General features: G+C 43.0%; 1 protein-coding gene across 1 annotated transcript; it reads right to left on the bottom strand.

Annotated features, from left to right (window-relative positions):
- On the bottom strand, positions 1–24,308 carry PIWIL3 (piwi like RNA-mediated gene silencing 3). The gene is made up of 21 exons (XM_018061075.1): positions 24,086–24,308; positions 23,402–23,596; positions 21,026–21,134; positions 20,481–20,609; positions 19,638–19,852; positions 18,745–18,863; positions 17,947–18,027; positions 16,733–16,930; positions 14,635–14,746; positions 11,112–11,238; positions 10,781–10,898; positions 10,180–10,294; positions 8,937–9,118; positions 8,456–8,528; positions 4,795–4,995; positions 4,560–4,663; positions 3,530–3,600; positions 2,938–3,091; positions 2,162–2,290; positions 1,145–1,298; positions 1–475 (listed from the first exon to the last, which is right to left on the bottom strand). The coding sequence occupies exons 2-21, from the start codon at positions 23,558–23,560 to the stop codon at positions 359–361; spliced, it is 2,667 nt and encodes an 888-aa protein (XP_017916564.1). The 5' UTR covers positions 23,561–23,596; positions 24,086–24,308; the 3' UTR covers positions 1–358.

Raw genomic sequence — 25,990 nt, 5'->3', positions numbered from 1 at the left:
TTGTTCATAGACATATTCTCCATGTGACTAATTCCCAACCTTTACAATTATAGCAGCTTTACTTGGAGTAGAGGATTCAGACACATTGAATCATAAAGTCTTTGTAACACATTTGAGTGGTAAATTGTGAGTCAAAACCTTCATTGTCAGTTCTCCCACCTGGAGAAGAGAAGCCTCATGTTTAAGTTAGTGATCCTGTTGAAAATAGCTTAACATCTCTGAATCTCATCCATGTCAAGAATGGTTTTAAATTCTGATCATGCATCTGGAAAAAATATTTCAGATGTACAGATACAAAATGAGAAGATAAATGTATAAATTATGTTTTTCAGCATCCCATTGTGCTTTCTTCTGTAGGTTAAAGGTAAAAGAGAGATTTTGACAGAGATTCGTGTGGTTGTTGATGAAGACTCTGGCCCACCAAGTAAGCCAGTTTATGGGCATAATGGCAAGGAGCAGGAACTCGGATGATACCCTTTAGGAGAAAGAAAAAAAAACATTTTTTTTTAACCTTTATGTTTACTTCCCCAAAGTTTCAATTTTTTTTTATAGATATCCAAGTGTCAAAAAGTAGATTCAATTTTGTGCAGTTTCACAGACGTGAAGGAAAATCAGTATCAAAAAATTCCACAGCCACTGTGGAAAACAGTATGGAGGTTCCTTAAAAGCAAAAATAGAGTTAGCATACGATCCAGCAATCCCACCCCTGGGTGCATATCCAGGAAAGAAGAAAGCTTTAACTCAGAAACATGCATGAACCCCAACAGCACTGTTTATAACAGCCAAGACGCAGAAGCCACCTGTGTGTGTGTCAGCAGACGAATGGACAAAGTCGCGGTGTGTTTCTCCGATTGAACACTCACTCAGCCGTAAAGAGTGAAATGAGGCCATTTGTGGCCACGGGGATGAACCTAGAGACTATCATGCTACCTGAAGTAAGCCAGAAACAAACATTACGCTGTATCACTTATATGTAAAATCTAAAAAAGCAGGGTACAAATTAACTTATTTACCTAGCAGAAATGGACAGAAAACAAATCCGTGGATACCAAAGGAGAAAGGGCAGGGGAGAGGGTTAAATTAGGAGTCTGAGATTAACAGATACACACTACCAAACTGAAGAAGAAAAAAAACAAAAACTTACCGAAAAATTGTAGTACATGTGGCAGAGTCTGTAAGTGAGACCCTGTACTGCATCCGGGCTCAAGTAAAGTGTGTCGTGGATGACGTTATAATGAGTGGGGGTGACAGTACCAGTACCTTCTCGCACAGACTGACTCACAATGAAAAAATCATACCTAGAATTATAGAACGTGTCGGTCTCACGCTTATTTTAGAAGAAAAATGATGCAGCAAAGCTAGTCTCTGGAGTAACATTAATTTATAGAAGTCCATTCTACCGAGCTTCCTGTGTATTTAGAAGCCTGGCTAACTGCTGAGTGGTGACTTGCTAAAGCACATCTGCAAAAGACAGGGAAATCATCGACGTGATTAATAACACTCACGAGATCCACACTCAAAAGCATATGTGCTGATGCCTAGAGGCAGCACGCTTCAAAATAGCACGTTAGACGTGGTCATGGGGAATGTGATTCAGGGAAAAATAGAAGTTACCTGTCTTTCAAGTCACCAGAATAGATTCAAACGCCCTAAATTACGTAAGTGGTAAGGTTAACCGGTTTCCTGTTGGTGCTGAATGTTCATATCATCTTATGCTGTGTGTCACATTTATCCTATTCTCCACTGGGTGTGTTTTCTTCAGTCCTTTCCTTCCTTCTACCAGAAGGATCAATGTTTCTGCCTTTCTTCAAATTGTGTTCATTTCTCCCTCTCTACTGGTATGAACGTCCTGTTTATTTCTCGCTGTGCGTTTTGCATAACTTTCTTATTTGCATAATTTCTTGAGACATTCAAAGTGAACCAGAAGCTCTAGCATTTCTGCCTAACACCTGAGTCATCTTAGAATGATCGGTATATCTGTCTGGTTTTTAAATTCTGAGAAACAAAATGAAGACCAAAAAAAACTTAACCATCTAACACACAAATCATTTTTAACCCTCTTTAGGCCAATTCTTCCTTTCTCATCCAAATCATTCAAACCTTGAAAATTTCTTACTATTTAAATAAAAGGGAACCTTTGAAATAAAGAAAGGGGGCTTACCATTCTGTCCTGGTCACCTTTAGGTCAATAACTGTTCCTGGGGATGGATTGTTAAGTCTCCCTCCATCCTTTTCAATAAAAAATCTGGTATTTATTCTTTTCTTGACCACGATGAAAGTTAGTCTGACCCTTAAAAGATTACGATCACTTGTCACTACTTGCTCTGTGTTATCTCAGAAGCATTCAGAATGTCAAAAACAGCCCACACTTAGGAGCCAATAAAGGGAGACGGCAGCCAGCTTTCTGCCCACCCGTTTGACTGTCTTAGCTCCACTAGCCTTATGCAGTCAGTATAGGAGGAGGTCTCGACTCATAGCCATTCAGGTCCTAGGGGAAGGGTCCTTTGCTCCCAAGGTCAGAATTATTTGTACTGTCTATGCTGGGCACCAGGCTTCACGGACAAGCAGATGGGGTCAGAGAAGAGAACTGTGAGAAAGCCTCAGCCCTGGTCTGTGCAAAAACTCCAGGATTGAGAAGCTGGATGAGTACAAACTACTGACAGGCTGTATTCATGGGTGCTAAAAGCCCTCCTCCATCAAGGTTTGGCAGGAGATTAGATGAGAAAGATTCATGGGTTCCCATGTGGGGAAACCACCTGCTATTCAGGGCTTCTAGGGGAAAGGTATGTTCTCTCCCCAACCACCCACTGAAGGCTGCTGTGTCCAGCTCTCCAATTCACACACCACAATGGTTACAGATACTCCTCCCCGCCCCTTGCCCCCCCAAACTAAAATGCAAGACTTATGAAGTCTGCCCTTCACGATGTATATACCTACTTTTGTCCTCTGTAAGCGTTCTCTAAGTAGGTCTCCATCTGTTTTACTTCTTGGTCTATGAGTGCTTGAAGCTGTCCGTCTCCCACTCCATCTCGATACACAATGATAGAATGTGGCGGAGATGAATTTTGCTCACACCAGAGCTTCAGGGCAGCTGAAAGGAAGTCAGAAACCCATATAAATGAACCATGACTTTTAGAACAAAGTGGCCACTATTTCTGACACCGTCTGGATTCTTCTGTCAATACGGCGGCTTTCAGGACACTGCTAAAGTCCTCCGTCTAGTCCAGACTCAACAAGAGTATGGACATTTTGAGCCAGATCGTTCTTTGTGAAGGTCAGAGGCAGAAAGTATTGCTGTCCCATGCATGTAAGACATTTGACAGCCTCCCCAAACCTCTATCCACTAGACTAGATGCCAATAGCACCTCTGTGCCCCTGTGAAAACCAAAAGCGTCTTCACTCATTGCCAGATGTCCCTGAGCTGGGAGTTGGTGGGGAGGGGGGGTGGGGGGCGGTGCAGGGGAGGGGCTGGGCACAAAATCTCCACCCAATATAGACTCAGGCCCTCCAACCTCCACCAGACACTGACTATACAAGCAGGTCGTCAGCCCCTTGACAAGCTCCTGCCCCGATTGCTGGATGATACACTCAGAGAACCACCTGTTTGGAGAAAAATAAACCATTAGCTTGGAAAACAAGATTAATTCAGAATCAAAATGATGAAGTTAATCTATGCACGCCACCCACACCCCCCCCCCACCGATAAATTCACTGTCAGTAGCTGAGGATCCAACTGAAGATCCATGTGTTCGTGCCCCTGCAGTGATCCAAGTATTGGTCTCTCCCATATTGTAGGCATTTTGTAACATTTTGAATGCAAACAAATAGTAAGAGAGAATGGAAACAGCCATTAACATTAGCTACAAGTTATACATGCTTTGAATACATATGGCTCCGACTGTTGCAGCTCCTGGGAAATCCACTAGGTACAAACCCTGGGTTTTTCTGGAGACTCCTCCTCATATTTCATAGGTCACGAGTCATCCTTATGAATCGATTAAACAGCAGTTCATCCATATGAATCTGCTTGGAGGGAACAGTTTTCTTCAAAACAGCAATAGATACCGTGACTAGTGCTCAGCGTATTAAGGACAATCACCTCTTTGCCTCGCATGTCTATCCCCTTACTACACTTTTGAACACTTCAGAGTCTTGGGATGGCCTGGTAAACGGTCATGACATGTGTTTGCCTCATCATCTGAATGTGCACTCAGCGGATGGGGTGAGGCATTCCGGCTCTACATTTTCACTGCCTTCTCAGGATTTGCATGTAGCAAATGCTTGCAAGGCCCCGAGAGCCCTGCCAAGACCACCATCTGACCCTCAGGGCTGCCTGTGCTCATGCGGGCATTGTCTTAAGCGGCCACATTTGCCACCGTTGTTACGCAGCAAAAGAGAATGGCCAGAAGCTTCCACACAGAACGTTCTGGGAGCCTAACTTTGCCAGAAGGTCAGGAAAGCCCATTGCTAACCTATCCATAGATCTTGCCAGCAGTGTGCATGAGGGCCATCTCTCTCATCTGGCCTCCCCACTAAGCACTCCCAGAGATTTAACTCACCGCGTCAGGTCTGGATCGATGCTTGCCACAAATCCTGCGACCGACTTCCGCCGACGTTCAATATCGTGGAAACAATCGATACCGATGAACATTGCATTCTGCAACTTAAGTTTTAAACAGGGTAGAAGATTGAGTTAGAACAGAACACAAAGCAAATTTACAATTTAAATAGGACCTTAACAAATTCTGCCAAAGATGGATGAAAGGAAGAGAAGCCAACAGAATCCCCTCGTACTCCTATGTCCACCTTCCAGAGGGCACCTCCCAGCTTGCAGTTCATCTGCAGAGCAATTTTGGTAGCTATGGTCACCGGCGTCTTAGGTCTGTCCAAGGTCCGTTTCAACACGCACTGGCTTGGAATTGGGTAATTGATGCACAGGTATCTTTTTATGCCATCGTAAATTTCCTTGTTGTCAGTGGGCAGCAGGCAAAGGACCTTGAAAGGAAGCAAACGTGAAACTCCCCAAGATGCAAGGACACGATGACGCCAGAAATGGATGCTGTGTTGAGGAAGCTACGTAGGCGGATCACTGACAAAGTAGAGCCTGTTTAAGCAGATACCTGAGTGCATGAGCGTAAAGGGTCTAGAGTCACACTTCATCCAACAATTGTTAGTGTGAACATACGGAAGAGACAGGCTGTGAGGTATTATTTGGAAATACGCATCAGTCCCTTAAACCTACTTAAACACTTTTATGCTGGTCATTTGATTTCCAGGAGTTTATCATGAAGTTGACATAGTGGGTTAAGAACATGGACTGTACTATACCATCATCAGGACAGTCACCATCGACAGATGACCACTATGTGTGGGGCACTCACCAAGCATTTTACTTGATTTGGTTAATTATCTCAACAGTCTACTTAGAAATACTATTATCCCCATTTTACCCTCCCCCCAACACCAGCAAACAAATCTGGGGAGTTGTTATGGAAATTGCCTGATTTACAAGGTTCCAAACTCTCACCAGGACCTCTAATAGGATACTAAGCAGTTAGGAAGGGAGGTTCCTGCTTGACTTGTTTCTGACTAATGGGAAAAAATCATCAATATATTCTTTTCAACATAATGATACTTACAGAAGTTTTTGGCCAACATTATCAGGTTAGGGCAATTCTTTTCTCATTGTAGATTTAGCAAGTTTTTCTTTTTACATGAAAGGGTGACGTGAAAGTGGCTCAGTCCTGTCCGACTCTTTGCAACCCCATGGACTGTACAGCCCAGTTCTCCAGGCCAGAATACTGGAGTGGGTTGCCATTTCCTCCTCCAGGGCATCTTCCCGACCCAGGGATTGAACCCACATCTTCTTCATCTCCTGCACTGGCAGGTGGATTCTTTACCACTGAGCCACCTGGGAAACCCATGTACATACCTGTAGCTGCTGTGAATAGTGACCCATGTGTATGTATACACATACATTACATATATAATGAAAAGGAAAGAATGGTTATATGTAGGTAGATACAGAGGGCTTCCCAGGTGGCACTACTGGTAAAGAGCCTGCCTGCCAATGCAGGAGGCTTTAGAGATGCAGCTTAAGCCCCAGGTAGGGAAGATCCGCTGCAGGAAGGCACGGCAATCCACTCCTGTCTTCTTGCCAGGAGAATCCTCATGGACAGAGGAGCCTGGTGGGCTACAGTCCATCAGGTCACAAAGAGTCGGACATGACTGAAGAGACTTAGCACAGCGCAACACAGGTAGGTCTAGAGAGGGGAAAAGAATGTTTATAGAAATGTGATAAAATTTACCGAGTGGGAAACCTGAATGATGGTTGTAAAGAGAGCTGTACCTTCCTGTAAGTCTGAAAATATGAAAAGCAAAAAGGTTTCAAAACCTCACGAAAATAGTGGAGGTTTTACACTGGATTGATGTGCACTCATTTTTAAAGCAGAAAAATGATAAAAGATCCTCTATTTAAAACAATGGGCACTGTGTTCACAGTTGGCATTTTTACTGCCAATATTGGATTTTGAGGAATAGGTGGTATTATGTATTAATATAAGCTGATTACTTTATTCTTTTTGCCTTGAATTATAAACTCAATAGTAGATTTCTTTTCCCTCCTAATTTAAAAAATCTATAGTTTAAATGTGCTTTTATTTCCTGTATATCTGCCTTACTCCTCCAACTCACACGTTTATAGGAATTAAATTATTTATTATTCAAACACTTATGCTTCCTCATCATGACCTGTTTAAAACAGTGATCTATAATCTTTTGTCTGCACACGCCATAAGGAAAATATTCCCAAACTATGTGAGTACTTATGAACTCTTCTAGTATCACCACCAATTCACTTCAACATTTGGGAAGTTAACATGTACTTTTAGATATAAATATGTGGCTTGATGTCTTCCCATCACATTCAGTGGATTACTTTACACAGACTGGTTCTGGCCCCCCACCCACCCAGTGCCACACAGACTTTGAAATTTGTGAGCCACGTGGCTTCACCCCTGCTTATACACATGAATTCCCCTCTGTTTTGAGTCTAGGGAGACTTCTGTTTATGCCTAAAGATATTTTGCACATAATTTCCAGTTGCTGTTTCATCAGTCATTCCAGTTGTTTGGAGTGTAGGATTATAGGCATGCTCTCCCCACCATCTGAAACAAAAAAATACCTTAAAATATTTAAGGGGCACCTTGAATAAGAGATATTGTTCCAAAAAGCAAAGCCAGGATAAATGGGTAAAAGTGGGACACGTTCCCATTGAAGATACAGATAAGCTTTCTTAAAAGACATCCCCACAATTAGAAAGGCAGTCTCTCCCTTTCCAGGCAGATGCTCAGTGGACAAAGTCATGTCATGAGTTGGGATGCAGACCCACCACCATGGCCTCTTCAATGCCCATTCTAACATGTGAGTCTTTGCTGAGTCCCACCAGAGGCTTCCCTGCCCTACCGGAGAAGAATTAAGCATGGTGTTCAATCACAGTGACAGGAAGCAAGCACACAAGACTTAAGAACAGGATTTCAAAAGTAAGACATTTCATTTGAGTGTGATAATGGCTCACAGAAAGCAGCCACCGTGTATGTGTGCTAAGTCGCTTCAGTTGTGTCTGACTCTTTGTGACTCTATGGAATGTAGCTCTGTCCATGGGATTCTCCAGCAAGAATACTGAAGTGGGTTCCTATTTCCTACTCAAGGGGATCTTCCCACCCCAGGGATCGAACCTGAGCCCCTTCTATCTCCTGCATTAGCAGGCACGTTCTTTACCACTAGCATGGTGACTCACAGAAGGTAGTATTCAGTGTAGCCTAAAAGGTTCCCTGGTAGAAGCTGAAAGGAGAGAGAAGTCTAGGCTCTGTGGATAAGACAATAAGAAGAATAGCCTGGTTTTGTGATCAAGAAACAAAAGATCCCTTTTAAGAGCATTTTGGATGACAAAGGAACAATGTGAGAGGAGTTTGAACAAAGCACCCAAAGGAAGGAAGGAAAAAGAAGTAACTTTAGTAATTTAGGCACAACGCTTGTTCACAGTTTGGTCTAAGACACTGGATGGGGAAAAGGAAAGATCCCAAGAGAAATACCAGACAAAAGAAAGAACACTTACTGGAAAAGACCAGATCATAGACTTTGCAGGTTATAGCTGGAGAGAGAAATAGTACACGTGACTACCATAATCCATATTACTTAATATTTTTATGGTGTTTTTCAGTTTGAGACTTAAAAATTAACTCTTAAGTCCTCAAGCCTGAAAGAATGAGCATAACACAGTGACATTAGGTAGTAGTTAAAACCCCAAAGTCTGTATTGAGCTACATTACAGGGGTAAATTTCTATTTTTTGGCCGATCTGGGAAACCAATGGCAACATCTCAATTCAAAGATATTAATACATACAAAGGCAGCTCACTCACTAAGGAGGGGGCACACATCACAGAAACACTTACCATCTGTGTTTTTTGTGAAGCATGTTTTTCTAAGGTTCTTATGTAAGATTGGACTGTATCAGCTGCTTCAAGCCTAGAAAATAAGTATTTCATATTTCAAAAATAATGAACAGTGAAACATGTAACATTTTATACGCCAATGACACATGATACAAAACAAGATAAGCATTTCAGCTGAAAGTTTTTAAGGCAAAACCAAGTTCAGTTTTTGGAAATAAGACTGGAAACTAGTTTTTACCATCTCCCCCACTCCTCGTCTTGCTAATTCTCGTGTCTTCAAGATGAAGCCCAATAGCCAGAAATCTACAGATCCCAAGGGTCTGATATTAATACATGCAGGCTGGAGCAGACTTCACTTTTTTGCTCACACACATTTTAGAGTTTAGACAACATGTCAGAGTCCTACAGTTTCAGAAGTCTTTCCCCTTTCAGATTGTCAGCAACCAGTTTTGAAATCACAGATAATTTCTGCTCTACTTACAGTTTTGCATTTCTGACAGTTATGCCCATTCTGGGTGTCACTCTCTGTAGATTCTGCTGCAAGGTCAGGGCTGTTTCATAATTTCCCTTAGTATAGACTATCAGCCAATGATCCAGTGACACTGCTCTAAGTAATGGCACCTCCCTTGTGTTTTTTGACCAGTCTGCTTTATGGTTGTCAAACTGGAAGAGAATTCCAAGCCATGGTATAAAATTCATTAAAAAAGAAAAACTGACATCATCTATATTTCCTATTGAAACATTATCATTTTAAACTTCAGTGATGATAGGATAAGTTTATTATAACTAATATAAAATCTGACATGTTTTCAAACATGTTTGCTAAAAAAGTAACCGCCACCCTCCCCCCCGCCCCGCCCCGCTTCCCCCATCCCTATAAGACAGAGTTATAAGAACTTGGACAGAGTTCAAGTTTTAAACGTGAGATTCTCATTCATTAGTTGATCCTTGAAAGCTCCAAAACATTATATTCTAAACAAACGTCCATTAAAATCAAGAAATCAACAAGCCACTTGCTTTCTGCTGTCATTATGACGCTTATTCAAAATGCTGAGGGATAAGGACAGGTAACGCCAGACTGCATAAGACAAATATTCCAACTGCACGGGCTGGGACTTCCCTTGTGGTCCAGTGGTTAGGACTCTGTGCTCCCAATGCCAGGGGCTCAGGTTCAATTCCAGGTCAGGGAACTAGATTTTTCATGCTGCAACTAAGATCCAGTACAGCCAAATAAAAATTGTTAAAGTATATGGATCTATGAAATCACAAACAGTTGAGATGAGAATATTGGGAGTATTAAACATTGACTTAAAAAAGCAGTCTCAAGGAAATCTTTGTCCATTGTAGACTTCAGCAGCTGATCTAAAGTATTAGCTATTTTTCCTCAAGATATAGGTTAGTAACACTGGAGTTCTACCATCGGTAATTCTGGGTTATTTTGATTTTAGATATTTAAGGATATTGTGACTCTTTAAGGATACATTTGGTAGATTATTTTGCCACGAGAGAATGTATACAACACTATTAATAACAAAGGTATAATATGTAACACGAGTTTACTATATGCCAAGCATGTTACATGCATTTTTATTGAATGTTGACTTGTCCTCTCATAGAGAAAGGACAGGTAGTCTGGAAAGAGTTATTGACACGACCAAGTTAGTCCCTCTTTGGGTTGTTAGTAATTTGACCCAACTCTGACATGACAATTCTGAAGCTCTTACCACCCTTCTTCCTTGGTGAATTCTTACATCTTGCAGAGTTCTTCCAGAAAGGGACAAAAACCCCTCCTCGAGTTCCAAATTCCAGTCTCGAAGCTCCTTCTGCACAGTATTATTTCTGAAAGAAAAGACATTTCCACGTGACCAAACCCAAGAAAATAAGCAAAGACAATTATCCATTTGCAAAACACAAGTCAGTATTTCTCTCATCTAAAGATCCTCATTGCTTGTCCTTTGTGTCAAGATGCTACCAATAAATTCCCTAAACTCAGCAATAGTCTTGTCTTTGTTCTCACATTTGTGCGGGCACTCAGAATCTATTTCAGTCTTACCCTCGCAATGACAGAAGAAAACTAGTTGCCCTTCCCTCCCCCGTCTCCTCCCAAATATAATTTTCTTTCCAATCATCACTTTTTAATTGAAGAAATCTGAGATGCCAAGTGATCCACTCAGGTCTTTACTTCATACTCCCAGACAGAAAAGTAGCACTTACTCCACTCGGCTTGTGGGATCTTAGCTCTTCAACCAGGGGTCGAACCTGTGTCCTCAGCAGTGAAAGCAGAGTCCTAACCACTGGATCAGCACGGAATTCCCAAGCACTTACTTTCTTAAAGAGTCCATAAACGTCAGCAGCTTATGCTGCCTTCTATCAGGATCCATCCTCGTGTGGGTGGACAAGTCTCCCATCATTCTGGAGTCTTTACGCATGTCATCCGTTAAGCCTTTAAAAAAAAAAAAATCTGAAAGATAACATGCTCAACAAGCAAGGATAGATTTGTATTAGAGGAGACTTAACTGTTGTGTCCGGAAGGAGGAGGAAATCAGAGAGCACACAGGTCTGGGTCATGTGGAATCTTATGAAAAAGCCTGTAAAGTAATATTGGTGACTTTAAAGAAGGGGTGTCTTTTATGAAGATGGGATAAATCCACAGTACCTGTCAGGTGGCACAGCTCAGGAACCAGCATGATAGGCTGATGAGGTGTGTCCTGTCGGCTCTTTTTCCATTTGCCTTTGGTGATCAAAAGTGGCTGATTTAAGGTAGTGACCACTGTGCCGTACCGCTGTCAGACAGAAGAACAAACGCTGGCATGACTATTAGCAAAACCTTAGTAACGACACATAAATAGGTGCAAAGGTATATTTTCGGATCACAATTGGAGGCCCAGAGGTGTAGCGATACAGTTTCCCCAAGTTCAAGAAAGCACCAAAAATATTCTAAATGTTCTCTTGATGTGATGTCCCAGGGATCACTGATGGCCAAGAAGAGTAGGACACCCACCAAACATAATGGAATTATCATGCTACCCTTTTAATATAGACGTAGACAGGTGAGAGCCTCTCGGAATATGTATTTCTCACCACAGTAACGCCTTGAAACTTTCTAACACACATTGAGAACTTTCAAGAGGATTCCCATTAGTAAAGCAATAGGAAACAAAAAAGCCCTGGCCACTTTTTAGAGTGGCAGTTATACATCTATGCCCAGCATTCCTCCTTGTTTATTTGCCCTAAATCCTTAGCCCTGCTTCCAGTAAGGAAGTTCAGTTCAGTTCGGTTGCTCAGTCGTGTCCGACTCTTTGCGACCCCATGAATCGCAGCACGCCAGGCCTCCCTGTCCATCACCAACTCCTGGAGTTCACTCAGACTCATGTCCATCGAGTCAGTGAGGCCATCCAACCATTTCATCCTCTGTTGCCCCCTTCCCCTCCTGCCCTCAATCCCTCCCAGCATCAGAGTCTTTTCCAGTGAGTCAACTCTTTGCATGAGGTGGCCAAAGAACTGGAGTTTCAGCTTCAGCATCAGTCCTTCCAATGAATATTCAGGACTGATCTCCTTTAGGATGGACTGGTTGGATCTCCTTGCAGTCCAAGGGACTCTCTAGAGTCTTCTCCAGCACCACAGTTCAAAAGCATCAATTCTTTACCGCTCAGCTTTCTTCATAGTCCAACTCTCACATCCATACATGACCACTGGAAAAACTATAGCCTTGACTAGACGGACCTTTGTTGGCAAAGTAATGTCTCTGCTTTTGAATATGCTATCTAGGTTGGTCATAACTTTCCTTCCAAGGAGTAAGCATCTTTTGATTTCATGGCCAATAAGGAAAGGCATCTGCTAAGACATCACATACAGAAGTTCGTATCCCTAAGGCAGCAAATTCTTGTACAACAGGGCGCCTGTACTCTAAACCCAAAGTGGAGATTCTTCATAGATTTTGTTCTTAAGCTGCTTGTTAGCAAGGTCCTCATCAGTAATAAGCTAGCCACATGAATTGTGGTATCATCTGGCACTTAAAGGCTTCCCTGATAGCTCAGTTGGTAGAGAATCCGCCTGCAATGCAGGAGACCCTGGTTCGATTCCTGGGTCAGGAAGATCCCCTGGAGAAGGGATAGGCTACCCACTCCAGTATTCTTGGGCTTCCCTTGTGGCTCAGCTGGTACAGAATCTGCCTGCAGTGCAGGAGACCTGGGTTTGATCCCTGTGTTGGGAAGATCCCCTGGAGAAGGGCAAGGCTACCCACTCTGTATTCTGGCCTGGAGAATTCCATAGACTGTATAGTCCATGGGGTCGCAGAGTCGGACACAACCAAGTGACTTTCACTTTCACTCACTGGCATTTAAGCTTCTGGGAACTTCAAAAGGAGCTTGTTCCCAAAATGAAAACTCCAGGCTGTACACCCTGTGACTCCAGACTCATCAACAGGCCCAGAGAGCATGCTTTAACTTACCCACTTTGGCAGAGAAATGATATTGAGCTCATCACATTTGTTCATGGAAGAGAACTGTTCACTGAGTTAGGTTCAGGCTATAGGACTGAATTTTAACAGGTATGACCGGAAGTAGCACGCCAGCCTACAACTTTCAGCCTAAGGGACCTAAGGGCCAGTAAGCTGCTTCCACCTCTCTAATATCACAACCTTGGAGTCCACTTGTTAGGATGGCAGAGCCACAAAATGGTAACAGATGGGATTCAAAGAGCCAGAAGTATTCAAGCCAGAAGTAAACCTTTTAAAATGAACTCACTGATATTTCAGTTTGCAACTCCATAGTGCCTGTCTCATCCCAGAACAGTCCCCAAACCAGCTCCTCCCACAGACTTCCCCTATTTCAGTAAATAAAGCCACCCTCCACTTACTTCCTCAGATAAAGCCCAAAGGGTTACCTTTCAGTCGTCCCTTTCCACCACTTATCACATCCAAGCCTTCGCTATGTCCTCTCCATACTTCTCCCACTCTACTCCAGACCAACCACCATTTAAGTCAACTGACTTAACCTCACGGGTTTCCCTTCCTCCATTTTTACCCCCATGCAGCCCATTCTCTGTACCTTAGATGAGACATCTTACAAATATCTGCATAAGTTGACTGGACGATAACATCCAATTTCTCTCAAGAAGACTCCACCCTTGTTTGGGCTCTGGATACGCCATGCCCATCCTGAAAATAGTGTCTTTATACCATCTCTTTTCTTTCATCTACACCCAGCTTGCTCCTTGCTGACACTGGGTATCAGCTTCTCGAGGAGCTTTTGAAGAGTATGCAAACCAAGTAGCCACCGGACTCTCTCCATAATGCCACCCAATTTTAGTTGTCTCCATAGCCCTTGTAACTGTTAGAATAGCTTTCTTCTTTCATCACCTTTCTGTCCACAATGAGAATGCAAGTCCTTTGAGAGCTGAGAACTCAACTGTCTTACTAATGTATACCCAAGATATACAATAGGCATCCACTAAATGCTTTAGGGATTGAAATGAACAGCCAAGTGTGAAACAGAAATGAAGATGTCATAATAACCACCCCTTGAAGGGAGGTCAGAGGTCTATGTACCTACAAATTCCAAGCAGCTTTGGGCCCCAATATAATGCAGGCTTTTTAAGTGTCAATGTGTAACTTTTAAAAATCTATCCATTTATAAGTTCTTTCTATTTGTCACCTATATCTACCATTCCTTTAATTATCTTTCTTTTATGAGCCAAAACTAGAAAAAGTCAAAGACTGGCCTCAGTTTTTGTCTTTGTGAGCACTCAAATTAAAAATAGAGGAATCCGTGAATTAAGAGATTTAACACATAACAGGCATCGTTTCAGATTGCAGCTGGTCATTCTTTTTTGAACCAAGTTGTGTAGGGCTGAAGCTCCTCCGTAACGTTCTCATTTCTGAAGCTCTACCATATTTTATATTTTCTACCTAACAGCTCATCTACGTATTTAAAACTACCATAGCCACATCTAAAACTGACAGGGAGGGCCATCTAGGAGCCATTCTCTAATTATGTGACTTTACCCGATACAGAAGGCACTGGGATACTCGCATGATCGACATAAGCCAAGCTACAATGCCCCAAAGGGAGAATATATACAAACATATGCATATGTATATCTAAATAAGACTTGAGACATCTACTTAACTATATAAGGAAAAAATTTTAAGACGAATGTGTTTAAAGCTAATTTCATACCTCCTTATAGTAGTCTACAAAGGAGATCTCACTGCCATCTGATTTGGTAAATGTAGAGCTGGGAGACATCTCCCAAATAATATCATCCACTCTGTAGGTTCTGTTATTATACCTGCAGAATAATCATGGAATATATGGTATTATTCCTGACTTCAGCGCATGGAACCATGTAAAAAAGAAGTGGTTTAAAATCCTACTCCACTTGTAGGATGTATCAGCTTTGTTAAGATTAATTCATATAACATGCAATTCACCCATATAAGTGTGAAATCTAGTGATTTTTAGCATATTCACAGTCATGCATCCATTAACGCAATTTTAGAATATTTTCATCAACCAAAGAAGAAACACCTTAACTATGAGCTTAACTATACTTGACTATGAGCTTATAGTCAAGTATAGTTAAGCTCAACTCTACTTAACTATAAGTCACCCCCTTTTTCCACCCAGACCTTAAACCACTACTAGTTTACCTCCTGCCCCTACGTGTTTGCCTACTCATCACATTTCATATAAGTTGAATTATATAATATGAGATCTTCCCTGACTGGGTTTCTTCAGGGTTCAGTCACACTGTAGCATGTATTGCTACCTCCTTGTTTTTACTGACAAATAATATGCCATTGTATAGACATACCACATTTGTGTTTATCCATTTCCCAGGTGATGAACATCTGGGTTGTTTACACTCAATCTGTTGTGAATAGTGGTGTTGTAGATATTCATATACCATCTTTGGTGGACATGGTTTTATTTCTACTCTAGGAGTAGAATTGCTGGGTCATATGGTAATGCTGTATTTAACACACTGAGGAAATGACAGGCTCTTCAGCGAGGCCATACCAAACATATGATGGTTGGTTCCAATTCTTCCACATCCTTGCCAACACTTGTTAACATCTTCCTTTTTCAACTTTAGCTAACCTAGTTAGATAGGAAGTAGCATTTCATTGTGGTTTGAATTTGCATTTCCCTGATAGCAAATGATGTTGAGCACCTTTTCATGTGATTATTGGCCATTTATATATTCTAGGTGGAGAAATGTCTATTCAGACTCTTTGCTCATATTTTAAAGTCAAGTTTCTTTTAATTATTGAGTTGTAAATATTCTTTATGCATCTAGACACAAATTATTTACTACATGAGATTTGCAAATATTTCCCCATTCGCCAGTTGTCTGTTCACCTTTATGACAGTGTTCTTTAAGAACATTTTGTGTTTGGTTAAGTCCAATTTGTTTTTTTGGCATCACTTGTGCTTTTGGTGACTTTTCTGATAAGGTTTTTGCATAACTCAAAGTCAAATAATTTACTCATGTTTTCTTCCAAAATTTTTACTTAGGTCTATTTTGAGTTAATTTTTTAGTAAATTTGAATTAATTTTGTATATCCTATGATGAAGAGGCAGGTAAATATACAGCTATCCCAGTAATAGTTGTTGAAGACTATTCCTTTCTTGACTGAATTGTCCCCATACCCTTGTCAAAAAGTCAACTGACTTTAATAGTGAGGGTTAAACGCATGGATTCCTTATTCTGTTTCACTGACTTTTATGTATATCCTCACACCAGCATCACACTGTCTTGATTACTGTAGCTTCATAATAAGGTTTGAAATTAGGAAGTGTGAGTCTTCCAACTCTGGTCTTCTTAAGATTGGTTTTACACTTACTTAGTCAAAATGTCCTCTTATCAATTTAAGATTTCTGGTGTAGAGGGAGATTAAAAATAAAAACTTCCTTCAAATGGGAATTTGCTAGATTATAATTGAGCACAAATTTTTAAAAATAGCTATAGGCAAAGAGAATGGAAAATAAATTTGGAAGAAGCATACATACCCTCATGTGCAAAAAGGGTTCAGAGCCAATGACCGAATTAGCAGTAGGACATACAAGGACTGCAGAGTTTACAATTGACTTCTTACATACTTACATACTTCTATGCTGTATAACTCCATGAGAAAAAGTATCTAATGATTCTTACCATTTTCATGCTATTTCTGCTTCTGAAGGTCAACATTTAATCATTTTAAAATCCTAGGAACTTCTCTAATGAAAAAAAGTAAAAGTGATTGCATAGGTTTTCAAAAAGCAGACTTACTTTGTAAGAACAGACGACCCAACTAATTTTCTAAGAATTTTCTCTTTGGCATCTTCTCCTCTGGTTTTTTCACGAGTGTGTGATATTAAATCATAAGCAGTTTCCATTCGGAGCAGTTTATGGCTCACATCAGCACAGAGTGTAAGACCAGTTTCATATGGAAGAATAGAAGTAACATAGCCAGGCCATATTTCCAACCTGCAAACAAGTTAGGTGTGGGTGTCAAGATCCCAGCTCCGGACATAAAGCCAAGTGGTAGGGGACCTAAACTCACTGCCTAAAACGCATATTGATGGTGTCAGTTTTAGTCTCTTATTTTTAATAATCACTGATCCTTTGAAGGACCTTCAAATAGAGACTTTTACCGGATGTGCTAGTTAGAAGTAATACATCTTCATTAAATCATTTTTATTACCACTTACAGCCTTAAACTATTATATATACTCATATGAGAATATATGATATATAATATGTAAATTATATACACATATACCAATGAAGAATTGATGCTTTTGAACTGTGGTGCTGGAGAAGACTCTTGAGAGTCCCTTGGACTGCAAGGAGATCCAACCAGTCCATTCTAAAGGAGATTAGTCCTGGGTGTTCTTTGGAAGGACTGATGCTGAAAAGAAACTCCAGTACTTTGACCACCTCATGCGAAGAGTTGACTCATTGGAAAAGACCCTGATGCTGGGAGGGATTGGGGGGCAGGAGGAGAAGGGGACGACAGAGGATGAGATGGCTGGATGGCATCACCGACTCGATGGACGTGAGTTTGAGTGAACTCTGAGAGATGGTGATGGACAGTGAGGCCTGGCGTGCTGCAATTCATGGGGTCACAAAGAGTCGGACACGACTCAGCGACTGAACTGAACTGATACCAATAAGTAATAGACGCACATAGAGGCAAGTGTTGGACTGACTATAATTTCAGAGAAATTATCCGAGTTTCAGATGATTGATTTCCTAAGGTTTATACAATAACTGACCATCTGAAAAGTTTATGCTTATCATGCTAGGAATTTTTAGGGTAAATAAATTAAGTTTAAATTATAAATTCAGTTGTAACTTAGTTGTTCACAGTCATTGGATAGTATTTAAAAAGATCACTTGTAAATCATACACCAGTTCAGATGAGCAACTTTCTCAGACGTTTCTGTGATTATGTCTACAGAATGTGAAACTTTGCACTTCATAGACCACTTCATACATACCTATACTCGTTGAACTCAGTCTTCTTATTTTTATTGTAATAGTTGCGACCAATTTGGTCCAAATCCATCTTCTGCAACATTCTAGAAATGTAAGAATAGGTTTTGTTGAAAGTGCAGTGAATATTAGTAGGCATTTGTTAACACACATAAGAATTGGAAGCGTAGCTTTTGTTGAAAGTATTAGTAAGCATTTGTTAACACACATAAGGATGCATTAGAGAGGGAAATGATCTGTCAGTGGTTTTCTTTATACTAACAACATAAAATACCTGATAATGACTATTAATGACAAGTAAATTATTAATACATTGCTGAGGTGAATACTGAAGTTAATTTAATGTCAAATTTTCTCTTTCATAATATAAAACAGTATAACATGGAAAGGCCATCAGTATGTCCTTCATTCCTAGAAATGGATCAAAACATCTTTTGCAGTCTATGTGTTCCAAGTTTTAATTTTGACTATTTATTCATTATAATGAGTCTAGAACAGAAAACAAGTACATTTTCTCTAGAAAGAAATAAGCATGGATATACATAGTTGATGTCTATTACCTCTTCTAGACAGGCCCCCGACAGGGAAAGTAGAGGTGGGCAGGAAGTGGAATACTGAAGAAACCCATGGAATTTGCACATGCCTCGCTAAAGCTCCAGTGTCATTTCATCTCAGAAGATCCCTCACCCTCTCATAATGTGGGACTTGTCAAGAACACAACGCTAGAAGCACATGGCTGTTTCAGCATCACTGACGCAGAGTAGTGTGTGTCAACTGCATCCGAAGGAAACCCTCTTAGATACCTTCTAAAGAGAATGTTGTAATAGCGGAGGCAGTCTGGAGAAGTGGTCTGGAGTTCTCTGGAGAGCTCGAAGGTTATCTTCACAGGTTCATTTTTCAGCTTGCTGACCACTTCCTTTTTCTGAGAGGAAGGGAAAAAAAAAATTCCCTTAGTTCTTCTAAGGAAAGTAAGCTCCACCATGTGATAGATCAAATTGTCACTTGGCTGCCCAGCACAGCACAAGGGCAAAGAGCAGTCTCTCCCACAGAAAGGCAGACGCAGGCAAAAAATGGGATGGACAAGACCAAAGAGAAGGGTCAGAATTAAATGTGCAAGTCAAAACTTTCATTTAAGCAAGTTCCTATGTGACCCTTTACTGGAGAAGTTTCTAGGATAAAACAGTAAGTCCCTCTCCTAATGTTTTTTTTTTTTTTCCTGTTTAAGAAAAAAAAAAGGGAAGAGGGGATTTTAAAAATTGTTGCTGCTGTTAAATTGCCCAGTTTTATCTGACTCTTATGCAACCCCATGGACTCCAGCCCTCCAGGGCTCCTCTGTCGATGGGGTTTCCCAGGAAAGAATACTGGAGTGGGCTGCCGTTATTCAGCTTCAGTATCAGCACTTGAAACATATTGTGCCATCAAAAAAGGTAAAAGTTATATCTTACCTTTATGTCAAATAAATTCAGTTTAGGCAGTAAAGATGAGACCCTAGAGAGTGTCAGTGAAAATTAAACATGGTTTGTGGGTTAGTTACAAGTCCTATGGGCAAGGAGTGTTCAGGATTTCTCCACAGACTGTTGCGCAGGAATGGTGAGAGTTTGGCTACTCCAGAGTGACAAATGGGAGAGAAGAACAAGGTGGAATACTACTAGAGATGTAGCGGAGAAAAGCAGGAAGACGCAGAATGCTACTTAACTGTTTCCCCTAGCGAGTGAGGTAACAGCAAAGAGTTTCCGTCGTATATACAACGATTTCCCAGTAACTTTTCCAGTTCAGAGAGTAAAGCTTCCCGTTTGCTTCCATCCTCTATGTCTGGCGTGTAGATGACGTTGTACTTGTATAAATGCCTCTGAGAGTGAGACTTGAGCCGGACATGATTCGATAACAGCATTACCGGCCTACCTTGCGTGCCTGGGAAAATGGAATCACGTGGCAGTCATGAGACAGTCCGGCTGATCAGACCCCAAACAGACGATCTGGACACCACGATACTGAGAGCCAGAGTTAGATCCAACAAGGGAGGTGGTCAGCAAACGACATAAGCAGTTATATACGCCCGGCATCCAGAAGTCCTCACGTGAGTTTAGGTGACCCCTTATCCAAGCCCACACTTAGGAAGTTCAAGGAGAGAGGTATTTAACAGAGGTATTTAAATACAGGTACTTAACAAATATATTTCTATATTTAACAGAAATATCAAAAGAAAACCTCTGCAGCACAAATGTCCCAAAAGCTGGGGTTTGGGGGAGGGGAGCCGCTGTACATAATACTGTTTTTTCGGGGGGGGAGGGATGCAGTTTATTGATCAGTATGTCTGAGCACAACCAAAGAACTGGGTCATTCTATCTTAGTGTCTATAAAAGGAAGAGAGGAAAATGAGTACCTCCAAGACTCTTAAGTAAGTCTTAATTTCTGCAAAAGTGAATGTTATTATAAAATTGTAAGAAGGTGAGAGGGTACCTCCACTTAAAGTGATGGTATAAAGCATCAGAGACACTTAAACAACTCCATAAAACTGTATTGTTAATGGCCAGCATACCTTTTGTCGACTCTCTTACGTGGACCAAATTCTGCCGAGTATTTACCACAAAGTCTTGAAAATCTCTACCAACATCCCTCCTCTTCCTCAGCAAGGATCCCTGTGATCCAGATGCCTGTTGAAGTTCTTCTATGTACAAACAAGCATAACAGTTGTTAATTTACACAAAAAGGGAAATGGAACTAGAAAGGACAATATTACACCCCAGCTATTAAGATTTTTTTGAGGTAGAAAAGAGAGCAAAGGAACCAAACATTACTTAGCAATGGGTCATCAGAAAAGAGGGCTTCCCTGGTGGCGCAGTGGTAGAGAATTCGCCTGCCAATGCAGGAGACCCAGGTTCAATCCCTGGGTCAGGAAGATTCCCTGGAGAAGGAAATGGCAACTGCTCTAATATTCTTGCCTGGAGAATCCCATGGAGAGAGGAGCCTGGTGGGTTATAGTCCATGTGATTACAAAGAGCCGGACACGACTAAGCGACTAACACTGTCATGTACTAAACATTCTCTGCCCTTCACCGAATCTTTCTTCTTCCCTCTTTTTACCTGAAGGCTGAGACGTCGCTTCTGCTCCTGCTGGTGGTCCAGCCTCAGCCACGTGTCTAACACCTGTCAATGACTGGAGTCTAGGCTGGATTTGACGAGGTTGCTGAGCCTGTATGTTTTGGGGAGATAGAGTAATGTTATCCATATGTTCAACCATCATCCAAAAGTTATCATGTGCCTGCCATGTGCCATAATTCATGTATCAGGGCATAAAGCAAAGGAACTTCCTTGAAAAGCTCATATTCCAGTGACAGAAAATAAATCAACAATTAACTTACAAAGCATGAATATGATAATTGCTGGGGAAATGAAAAAAAGTAGGAGGAAGCCAAGTATGAAAAATCCTGGAAAGGTGGGGTGTGAAGAAGGCTGGTTGCCTTGACTCATGGGGGACAGAGCCTCAGCGAGAAGTTGACCCTGCAACAAAGACTTGGAGGCAGCGAGTTAACAAACCACACAAACCTCAGGTGGAAGAAAAAGCAAAGCTCCTAAGGAAGAAAAGCTCAAGGAAGAGCGAGACGAACAAGGAAAGGAGAAGCAGGAGGACTCAGAGGGGCAGTGGAAGGGTGGCCAACTAAAGGCATTTGCCTCCGACTCAAACAGGAGCCCTTACAGGGTGTGGGCTGAACGTGAACCCAAGATACTTGGTTCGATGCTGGGAAAAGACTGAGGGCGAGACCAGGGCAAAAGCAAGATGAGTTAGGAGGCTGTTCATGGGGTCCAGCCAGGGATGCTGGTGGTTTGGTCCAGAGGGTAGTAATAGGGTGAAAATGATCAAAGACTGGATTTTTTTTGTAAGTCGGGGGGGACAGCAGTACTTCCTGGTGGTTTCTGTGAAGGGTTTGAGGTCAAGAGAGGATACATCCGAAGGTTTCAGCCTCAACAACTTGAAGAAGGGGACTTCATCAAGTGAAGTAGTTAGGAATTGTCTGGGAGGGCAAATCAAGAATGTAGGACATCCACGGGGATGTTCCTTTGTGCAGGAGAAGGGTCTGGCTGGAGATATAAACATGGGAACTTGTCCACTTACAGCCATGATACGGATAAGATGACCAAGGGTGTGAGCACACAGACCACAGAGAAGAGGCCCAAGGATTAGGTCCTGGGCATTTCAACAGCACAGGAGGAGAATCCAACCAAGGGAAGCTTACAGCAGTGGCTAGTGAAGTCAGCAGAAAGCCAAGGGTGTGTGGTGACGGGACCACCACACAAGAAGGAGATGACCAAGGAGAGAAGAGGGCTTGACGATTCCAAGTATAAGCGATAGGCAAGACCATGGAGGACTGACCCGGAGAACTGACAAAGTAGAGGATACTAGGAAAGCCTGACCAGAGCCTTTTCAGCAGAGGGATGGGGGAGACCCCTGACCGGAGTGAAGAAACAAGACGGAAATAAGGGCTGGCGTTCGGAGTAGACACCAGACTTCTTTGATGAGAAGCAAAGAGAAAGAAAGTTAACTATGGGGAAAGTGGAATCCGGGAGAGGATTGTTGTTGGTGGGAGTCAGCTCAGCCGGCTGTGGGCAGATGGGAATGACCTAGGACTCAGGAGATAAGAAAGGAGAACCGCAAAAGAGATTCAGGGGATGGAGAGTTGGCTAAGGGACCTCAGGCAGGAGCAGAGCCAGTGCCCTGGGGTCTCGGGTGAGGGGCCAAGGCCAGGATGTGGAGATTCAGTGAAGACAGAACTGAAGTTCTGCTTGGGTGCCGTATTTGTCTCAGGGACATAGAAGCGGATGTTGGAGGCTGAAAATGAAGACAGAGGAGGAGCCAGAGGAGGGATGGAGCAGGCAGCAGTGGGGGAGGATATGAGATCAACAGTCCTGGAGGAGAAAGAATGGGACCGCTAGGGTCATGGGACTGCCGGGCCAGCACCAGGATCAATCAGAGGTTGTAAAAGCCAGACCCACCCCACCTCTCCTCAGCACACAAAGAGGATAGGGGATAAGAGAAGACCGAAATGCCTCGAGACAGCAGGGATACTGGGTTTTAAACAAAACAGAAAATTCTGTCCAACTCAATCTGTTCACACGCTTGAATAAAATCTCCCGCTCTGAGGTCACTCCCCAAAGAGGAGTCACCGGCTGAGGCCAAGGGATCTGAGTGCACTTCCATCCACTCAGGGTTGGAAGAAAGCCTGTGTGCACCTGTGAAGACACACATAAGAAAGGGAAGCAAGCAGTGGAGACAAAGCCTGCCCACACGGGCAGCCCAGCCGTGGAGTCCAACTCTTCTCGTGAGCTTCTGTCTGTTCTCTCTCTCGGCAGAAGCGAACTCCATAGCAGGAGAGGAGCTATACCGGCTGAGCAACCAATCTCCCTCTTTTCTGGAAAGGCAGCATTTTTACATAAAGGGAACAATGCGAGGGAGCTCACCGCCGCCGTGCCGCGTCTCACTAAGTCAGCGAAACTCAGTGGTGGGTCGGTCCTGGGCACTGGAGGCACTGGGCGACCCCTCACCGCCTCGGGCTGAGCGGGCTCTGGGGGTGGTGTGTCCCGCCGTCTTCCTCGGGCGTGAACTCTGGCCCTGCCGGTCATTGCTGTCCTGAATCCGATGGCCCTGAAGGAGAGGCCCTTAAAGAACGCAATTATGTTAGACACCTCTGCACTGTTGCCTGGGAATTTTTTTTTTTTAATGGTAAGCGTCTGGTTACTAATTACATGATTGCCAACCACACCAACAAAACGGACTGCCGCTAAATTAGTCAGAGGAGTGTCCCGTAATAAGAGACAGGGGACCTGGGAAGATACTCATGGCAGTTTAAGAAGATTGTTCATTGTGAGTCTTTTCTTCACATGGATTCACGAGACATTATGGTCAAAGTGCTTGCTGGCATTAGCCAGGTGTGTCCTGAGTTCTTACCTACGAGGCATCCCCACAGCACAGTGAGGAGCCCAAATGTCCCCTAGACTTTTAACACACTCACACACTCATACGTACCCTTACCACACACACACACACACGCACACACACACACACACGCACACACACACACACGCCCTTAAACTGCGACTCCACCTGTCTCCGGTCTCAGCCCTCTGGACTCGGCCCGCACAGCTCACCTCCCGTCTCTCCTCCTCTGGGATTAGGAAGATCTGTGTGATGCTCCCACAGTTCTGCGCCCTCGGGTCCCTCTCCTCCAGCCCCACGGTGTCCGAACACCGATTTCTGCGGGGTTAGAGGTGCAGACCTCCTTTCCAAAAGAGTTATCCCTTCCTAGGACACAGCCCTGCTCCCCGAAAGCAGTCACCAAGCAAAGGTGGGACCAGAGAGAGGACAGGCCTGGCCGCCTTGCAGGATGCGCCTCACTGCCCCCACCAGCAGGGCCCACCCCGATTTCAATTTCAACCCTGCTGCCCCGCCCCTTCCGGCGCCGCCTCCATCGGGGCCCAAGTGCAGCTGACTCTGAGTCGCCCCTGGCGAAGCTGAGCGGTGCTCTGAGTGGCTCTGAGTGTCGGTGGGAGGGGTTGAGCGGCTGCTCTGCCTGCCCTCGGGCCCACCTGATCCTGCCTCTCAGCCATTCACCGATTAACCTGCCAGGTGACTTTACCAAATGAGGTGCACTTGAAACTCCAGAAACTGAGGTCCTTGGCATTTAATTGTTTTTGTCCTTAAGCTGCTAAGTCATGTCTGACTGTTCTGTGACAACCCCATGGACTGCAGCCTGGCCAGTTACAGCCCAACCCTCTGTCCATGGGATTCCCAAGCAAGAATACCAGAGTGGGTTGCCCTTTCCTTCTTCAGGGAATATCCCCAATCCAGGGATTGAACCCACATCTCCTGCTTGGCAGGCAGATTCTTTACCACTCAGCCACCTGGGAAGCCCTTAGCACTTAATACTTGAACTAAATCCCTGATGTTGCCAATGTAGCCAAGTTGTAGCTGCTGTGACCTTCTTTGGACTCTTAATGTTGGCTCCTCCCTAATCATCTCCTTGGCACACACGTCCCTACAAGAGGATTTGAAGTGATTTGTAAGCCAAGTATTGGAGGTCGTTTTTGCAGATGATATTTGTCGTATTCTGCCTGCAATGCAGGAGACGCAGGTTCTATCACTGGGTTGGGAAGATCCCCCCAGAGGAGGAAACAGCAACCCACCCCTATTCTTGCCTAGGAACTCCCATAGACGGCCTGGCAGGCTACAGCCCATGGGGTCGCAGAGTTGGACGCGACTGAGCACATGTGTTCATTGTTTCCAGGTTTTGTCGTTCTCTGGCTTTGCCACTTAAAGTAAAAGAGGAAAAGTGAAGTGAAAGTCGCTCAGTCGTGTCTGACTCTTTGCGACCCCATGGACTATACAGTTCATGGAATTCTCCAGGCCAGAATACTGGAGTGGGTGGCCTTTCCCTTCTCCAGGGGATCTTCCCGACCCGGGGATCGAACCCAGGTGTCCCGCATTGCAGGCAGATTCTTTACCAGCTGAGCCACGAGGGAACAAATTTTTTTAATCATGAAATCTTTATTTTAATATTTTCATAGTTGCATTGTTCTGCGTTTAATTCCTTGATGTACACACTGAATACCCATTTTAATTATGAGAAAGTTACTGACACCTGAATAACCCTCACCTTACTCACTGCTTTGAAATTCCATTGTTATCCAACAGAAACCTGTGCGCACACTCAGCTCTAAATCTAAACGCAAGTCTGCACTGTCCAGGGGGCTCCAGTAACAATATTTTGTTTGCTGTATCTTGAAATGATCCTAAAGATTAAAAAAGCTCAAAAATTTCTGGCTGTTCTTTGAAACGTATTTTTTCAAATGAACTTCAGAATGCTTGCAATGAGTTCTAGACTGTAACAAACTCTGTCATCCTGTTAATTTGAGGTTGTATTGAATTTAGATGTTGATTTAGTTCTCCCAAGTTGCAGAGTCCTCACTAAGATTTCCCTGGAATATCCGTGCGTCCAGGCTTCCCAGGTGGCTCAGTGGTAAAGAATCAGCTTACCAATGTAGCGGATGCAGGAG

This window comes from Capra hircus, chromosome 17, assembly GCF_001704415.2.
Source record: "Capra hircus breed San Clemente chromosome 17, ASM170441v1, whole genome shotgun sequence".
Classification (NCBI taxonomy): Eukaryota; Metazoa; Chordata; class Mammalia; order Artiodactyla; family Bovidae; genus Capra; species Capra hircus.
The sequence above is the reverse complement of the archived record's forward strand: the minus strand, read 5'-3'. Positions and strand labels throughout refer to the sequence as shown.